The sequence below is a fragment of the Myotis davidii genome, unplaced genomic scaffold (assembly GCF_000327345.1).
Source record: "Myotis davidii unplaced genomic scaffold, ASM32734v1 scaffold2982, whole genome shotgun sequence".
Lineage (NCBI taxonomy): Eukaryota > Metazoa > Chordata > Mammalia > Chiroptera > Vespertilionidae > Myotis > Myotis davidii.
Genome location: NW_006293440.1, coordinates 117,717 through 125,150, shown reverse-complemented (window position 1 = coordinate 125,150; position 7,434 = coordinate 117,717). Strand labels below are relative to the sequence as shown.

At 40.8% G+C, this 7,434-nt stretch overlaps 1 protein-coding gene across 1 annotated transcript in view; it reads right to left on the bottom strand.

Moving 5' to 3' along the window:
- Positions 1-5,024: 5,024 nt before the first annotated feature.
- The window catches only part of ZRANB3 (zinc finger, RAN-binding domain containing 3), a gene marked incomplete at its 3' end in the record, with an annotated part of 109,642 nt that continues 107,232 nt past the window's right edge, over positions 5,025-7,434 (bottom strand). Inside the window, exons 11-12 of the mRNA XM_006767144.1 lie at positions 5,918-6,097; positions 5,025-5,177 (exon numbers count right to left, since the gene is read on the bottom strand). Coding sequence (XP_006767207.1) covers positions 5,025-5,177; positions 5,918-6,097 — 333 coding nt within the window. The remainder of the gene's footprint in view (positions 5,178-5,917; positions 6,098-7,434) is intronic.

Sequence of the window (7,434 nt, the reverse complement as noted above, 5' to 3'; positions counted from 1 at the left end):
TACTACATGTTAATTGTTATTACTGAGTGACTTGAAGTAACAGAGGCAAACAAGACAAATGACCAGTAATAGCACTATATGATGCCAGCGATGAAAGAGATATCTGAATGTCTCCATGACAATGAGGCTGCCTCTGATCCTTATCATTAGGCTATTATGCAGACTAATTAATAATGTTTACAGAGTGGTTTGAATTCTAAAATACATATTAAATAAATATCAAATGTGAGGTGTGTTCGCTTCAAGAAACCAACGCTTTAGCATATTCAGAAACAAGAGGCTCAGATGAGACAAATTCAGACTTCACCAATGCCACAGTTCCTGCGTCAACTTACTTCCTGCTGTTACCATTTTTTCAACGAGACACGATGTGGGAAAGAAGGCTATTATTTCTTATATATTTGTGACAGATTCTTATTTGTACTTTTTAGCCCACAAGAAAACAAATATTTCACACAATGTTGGAATTTAATAAATATGCAGTTTATGAATTTTGTGGGCATACTTTGAAATTTCACAGTTGTGCTGGAGAGCTCTCCTTTCCAACTACATACACTTTTTGCAGCAAAACAGCAACCATCCTATGTTCTTTTTTCTTAATATATATTTTTATATTGATTTCAGAGAAGAAGGGAGGGGGAAAGAGAGATAGAAACATCAATGATGAGAGAAAATCACTGATCAGCTGCCTCCTGCACGCTCCCCATTCGGGACCAAGCCCACAACCCAGGCATGTGCCCTTGACCGGAATCGAACCCGGGTATCTTTCAGTCCGTAGGCTGATGCTCTCGCCACTGAGCCAAACCAGCCAGGACAGCCATCCACTGTTCCCAATGCCAATATGGTGTTGAAAGGTAACTCTGCTTTGGGTGCAGGATGCCCGAGAAGGCCCGGAGGACAAAGGCCAGGGACCAGAGCTTGGTTATGACAGAAAAGGCAGTGCTATGAGCCAGGGCAGAGACATGCGCCCTGGGGAGGTAAGGAAGGCCACACAGCCAGGAAGAGGTCAATGACAGAGGAAACCAGGTACTCACTGAACTATCTGTTCCCATGTGGAAGAGAACTGCTGTCTGAAGGACCAGAGGGAAGCAGCTCTGGCTCACTGAGATCTGAGAAAGAGAAATCAGGCAGAAGGAAGACTTGTCCTCAGCAGGAGCTGGACTTGCTAAGTCAGTCCTTTCTTTTGCTCAATGGTGAATCACTTATGCACCAAGCTTCTCTTCGGATACTTTATTATACTATGAAGTGTAAGCTATATACTTAGAAAGGACCTTGGAAGCCATCTAGTGATCTAGGAACACAATGGCTGAATAAATGATGATGCTGATGACCCATTAAGGGCCAAAAGAGGATGGAAAGGTCCCTGAAGAGGGTAGAGGAAGGGCCCAGTTCACCACAGCTATAGCCAAAGGAAGGAATATCCCTCAGATGGTGGTGGCAAAAATGAAGCAGCCTTTAATTATTTGGAAATGACAACATAGACTAATAGAGTCCACATTTCTCTCTTTCCATCTGGAGACAACCTACTTTATCATTCAGTGGAAGCCAATGTAGGAAAATGAAAGCATCTCAAAGCCAAAAGAGAATTAGAAGCCATGCGCATGCAGACGAGAAGAAATGAATGAGCTTGAGAAAACAGACCCGGGCTGAGGCAGCGACCCTCGTGGAAGGACGGCTCCTGAGGAGACAGCCACCTGGGCTGCGCAAAGGTGCCTTCCTCATGGTCCTGGGATGTTCGCTCTCGTCTGAGTTGGACTTAAATTCGAGTTTCATTTGGGTTAACAAATAATGTCTTTTAAAAATGTAAATCTCTCTAGGATGGGTGAAGAATTGTGACTCATACACTTGTGTGGATTAATGCCATGCAGGTGATTATTTAAATGTCTAACAGCAGCGATAGTAGGGGCAGTGACCAGTACTGGGTCAAAGCAGAGCCCGAGGGGCCCCGTGCTGCTGGGTCACGGAGGTCCCTGAGACCCCGTGGTGAGGTGAGGGCCTACACAAAGGAGAGGGCTGAGGAAGTGGCTAGTTACCAACCATCACCCAAATATTTGATATTTAACAACCAGCACACTTCTGGTATACGCTGGTAGAACACCATCCTGATTCCACAGATCTTTTCATCGTAATAACTGGGTTATGTAACAGAAAGAGGATTCTGATGAAGAGAGGAGGGAGATAGAGATGACGCCATTCTGAAGGGCAGTGAACACCAGAGGAGAAAGAAGGCAGGAAATATAAAAATAAATAGAAAAATTTTATCCACAAAAATTTTCTCTCCTTTCCCTCCTCCTCTTTTTCCTAACCACAGGCCTCCTGTCCCCAGGGCCCCTCATCATACTAAAGTTAGGCTCTAGGTCAGTTCCCTGAAGATCAATCTGTCACACTGGCCATATTTATTGGTTTTCCGAAAATCATTCATAGACTTCACACCTTTTGAATGTGTTGGGCTGGCAGGGGTAAGAAGACTGGGAGCTGGGGACCCGGGGGACTTGAGCCTCCTGGCTCTCTTCCTGCCCGGGATTATCCTCTTTGCCCTTCAGGCTCACCCTCTGCTCCTGGTCTTCTCCCGGGGACCTCCTCTCCCTCCCCTTCTCCAGGGCTGAGGCCGGAGCCAGGGAGCTCCTCTCCCTCCCCTTCTTCAGTCTGTCCGTCTCAGGGAAGGCCTGTTCTCTGCCCCAGCTCCGACCTGCCTCGGCCTCCAAGCGCTGGCGCGGAGATAAAACGAACATTCCTTAAAATGCTGACATCGCCAAAATAGTCACAAGCTGTTCAAAGCCATCTAATTAGAACTGTTACAAACTTTCCAGACAAACACGTGTTTGTTTGTTTTTTAATCACAATTGACAAATTTAGTTAATTTGACAAAGCTTAATTAACAAAAGTAGAAATAGCCTAAAATGCCAAATGTAGGAAAAAATTTTAAAAGGATTTTTAAAAAGGATCAAAAAGAAATCCATATAAATAGAAAAATTCCCATAGGAAATGCTGATTTTGGCAACATTCAGAAGAAAAATATGTTTGTCAGTAGACTAAATTTTTTTAGGCCCTTTCAACAAATTGAACATTTCTTAAAAATGCATGAAGCGGGAGGATGTAAAGAGAAAGTGCTAGGTGGCATTCCCACCTAAAGTCATTCAAGCACATTTCACATGTGGCCCAAAACCCAAACAAATACAAAGCAAGACAAATGGCCTGTTATAAGGTTCCGATTCACACACACCCTCCCTGATCCACGGGGACACGTTCCAAGATGCCCAGTGGATGCCTGGAACCGAGGACAGCACTAAGCCCTCTACGCACTATGTTTTTCCACACACACCTTTTCACCTAAAGGAAGCACTTTCCGGCTCCTCTTTGGCATATCTGAATGGCTGGCATCACTACTCTTGTGCTCTGGGGCCATTATTAGGTAAAATAAGGGTGACTTGAACACAAGCGCTGCAATACTGGGACAGTCAATCTGATAATCCTCATGGCTACTAAGTGACTAATGGGCGGGGCATATACAATGTGGAGACAAAGGGATGATGATGTCCTGGTTGACTGGAGCCGAATGGCAGGAGATTTCTCCGCTACTCAGAACCGTGGCACAATTTAACACTTAGGGAGTGTCTGCTTTTGGAATTTTCCATTTAATGCTTTTGGACAACTCTTGACCATGGGTAACTGAAACAGTGGAAAGCAAGCCTGCAGATATGTGGGCAGAATCCTCTACGATACCACATGTGCATAAAGCCAGGCACTGGAAAACCTGTGCAGGGCAACAGTAACCTACGAGAGACAAGCACCTAACTCAGGAAAGCAAGCTTCGGTCAGGGTGACTGGGTGATCTTCAACTGTATACAAAGATATATATTTATCTTCAGATACACATGAACTCAATAAACATGTATATATGTGTGTCAAATGTCAAATTCTTAATACTTGTCATAAAAATGAACTTAATAATAAACATATTTCAATAATTAGGATATTTTAGAGAAAGGACAACTACAAATAATAGTTATATTTTTATAGTTTGAATTATATATATTTTTTAAATACTTAGAATACCTGGTTTTTAATTGACCAAAATATAATGTAAGAAACACTACTAAAAGGAGTTGTTTAATTTAAAAAAATTCTTACAGTCCTAGCTGGTTTGGCTCAGTGGATAAAGCATCAACCTGAGGATCAAAAGGTCCCAGGTTCAATTCCAGTCAAAGGCATATGCCCGAGTTGCGGGCTTGATCCCCAGAGGGGAGTGTGCAGGAGGCAGCCAGTCAGTGATTCTCCCGTATCATTGATGTTTCTATTTCTCTCTCCCTCTCCCTTACTCTATGAAATTAATTAAAAAATATACATATCTATATATCTATGTGTGTGTATAAATATATATACATATATATATACATATATATATAAAATTCTTATATAAAGGATTCTTTTTATTTTTTAGCAACATTTGACAGAATGGCATTCTAGCATCCTAGAAAAAAAAACTAATCCTGCAAATAAGATACATAAAAATATTATGTTTTTATGGAACTAAGCTTTATATTAAATTTTTAAATTTGCACTTTGAAAAAACATGTATAGATTTTAATTTTATTCTTATAATTTCTGATCAATTCTTCCAAAAATTAAAATTAAACTCCCATAATTCTCATACCATATTGCCCCCAAAGGGGTCTGTAACTTGCTTATGCTACATTTTGTGGCAAATTTAGTACATCTTTCCCAACCCTCAGGGTCATAAAGATAGCCTCCTGTATTTTCCTCTGAAGTTGGATTCTACTTAACTTGTTTTTCTAAGGAACTGAACAGTGAGGCACTGATATTAACTGTTGGAAGATACAAGCCATGGCTGCAGCCTCCTTCCATCTGTTATTTTTTGGTTCTAAGCAGCTTTTCAGCTTTATGTGGAGGCTAGCTTTTAATAGCACAAATAACTGAAGATTGCTATTTAAAACAATATACAATAAAGTTATAGTTTCAGGATATTACAAAATAGAAAAGGATAAGTCATATAATCGTCTTACATGAGTGAACAAAACTTCATCCCTGAGCTCCTCCGAACTCTCATTGGGAGTCCAAGCTTCAGCAAACTGCAGGAAATCCCATTTTTCCTTCTCCCCTTCCTCAGCCTGAAGTCGCTCCTTCCTACCATTCAATGTGCTCCCGGTAACCTGCACCTGTAGGAGGGAGAAGCAGTGACCTTCGTAACATTCGCCTCACTGCTGATGTTTGCTAAGCAATATCTTGATTTTGCATTTGAATCACAATCCATTAAAGAAAATCATATTGCTTCAACATATCATGTGCTGTAGTCACATAATTATTCCAAATCACAACCAAATTACTAGGTTTCACTAGACAAATTATCCTATTGGCTTTTCTCATAAAAACTTTTATTCTAATATTTATAAACTTTTGAACCTACATATGAATGGCCATTTTGAATATCTATACTCAGTGCTTGACAACTATCTTCTAATCTTTAGTCAAATACTTTCTATAAACATTCCGCAAGGTTGGGAGAAGAGACAGCTCAGGGGACAGAGCAAGCAATGTCCCTCCCACCTTTTCTAGAGTCTGGGTGCAGGGTGTCCTCTATCCAATATTAGCTCTGGATTCAAGAATCCTTCAGAGAAAGGATTTATTCTTTACTTACGAAAAAGACTTGGTGCTTGAAAGCATTATGGTTCCTTGCTAGCTATCCCTCTCCTCTAGCCTCTAAAGTGGTAGAAGGGCGTGAATACAATAGGAATACATGTTACAAAGGATAGCAGGTGCGGTACTACCTTTTCTATTATCATCAGTATCTTAGTGTACTTAGGTATCCTTTGCCTGAAAACACGAAAACTCATCCTCTTCACTCATGTAGACTATGGGTAACCGTAAGCTGGGAACCTGGTTTCAACTCAAGCCTTACCTTGCGATTCAACATTCCCCACATGAGGGTGTCCAGGGTCCCATTTGCAATGAGGTAGTGAATATTCACAGAACTGCACTGTCCGATTCGGTGAGCACGGTCTTCTGCTTGCTTTATATGCCCAGGGTCCCAGTACAACTCAGCAAATACAACGTGAGTGGCAGCAGTAAATGTCAAACCCTTAGCAAAATAAAGTGAAGAAACCAAGATGTAACTAAACCGAGAATATAAAATAGAGCCATGTGTAATAGTCTTTCTGAACACATTAAATGGAGAAGAGAACATGGAAGGACTTAAAAACAGATCAGTTTTTCATACTAAGCTAAATTAAGAACATATAATTCATAAAAGGCAGATGAAGACTGCTTACTGCAAGACAGCCGGGTGAACTACAAAACACACATTCAAAATGTATTTCCATATTTCAAAAGTTGGCTTGGTGGACACACACACATACAGAATTACTTTATCATCTGATGAGGACTGGATTCACATTACCACTGTAAAATCTAATAAAATACATTATAAATGAGAAGATAATTTCTAACACATGGTGTCCATAGCAACTAGGAGAAAGAAATGACATCCTCTGTTCATTTAATTCATACTGCTGTTCTATAAAGCAAGAAAATCATGTCTCCAGTCGTACTGTTCTCTTCCTGTGACATTTCTTATGTTACAATCCAAAGGCTCTGAAGTTGACTAGCTTGTATCTCAATATATATAACACAATTTCATTTTTTATGCAATTGCACTTTACATCAGTTTGAAATGGTGCAACATTAAAACTATTAACTGTCTTGTTTTACAGATAATATATGAAATAAACAAATCTCCTCAAACTAAAAGTGAGTAAAAAATGCATGATGTTAGAGTGGGCAGGCTGCATGAACTGCGACCCCGGCTTAGGCTACTGCCACAGGCCGGTGGTCGACAGAAACCCCTGCTGTCCTCTGAGAGTGACATCCAATCCATGCTCATGCTCACATGCACTGGAACTTGGAGGGAGGGATGCTTATGGCTGCTGTATTGTTATTTTGACATGGGATTTTAGCTTAAACTATTTTTATATCTCATAACAACATCATGCTAACCTTCATTCAACGGCGGCATTAGTTCTCAAGCTGAAAAATTCACTGAGGATCAATCACTATGGAACAGAAGTTAGAAGTAATAAAAGTATGGAGAGAGCCAAACCGCCACCATGCTAGCCTGTGCTGCTGTTTAGGACAGGGAATGCCACAAAATATTAGAGATGATGTCGAAAAATAAGAAGTCGTATTTAAAGAGGGACACTTTTCAGCACGTACAAAGTGTCATGTGACCGTATGAAAATGAAGGGGGAGCATGCTGGCAGGCTCAGCATCCCTCTAAGACACTTCTAAACTACAACGGAGGATTCACCACCCCGCGAGCAATGCTCTTTCTACTTTCTTTTCTTCCTATGAAGATACCGTGTCCGCGTACATGAGTTTTGAATGATGCAAGGTCTTTAGGAATACAGCCTAGAACAACAT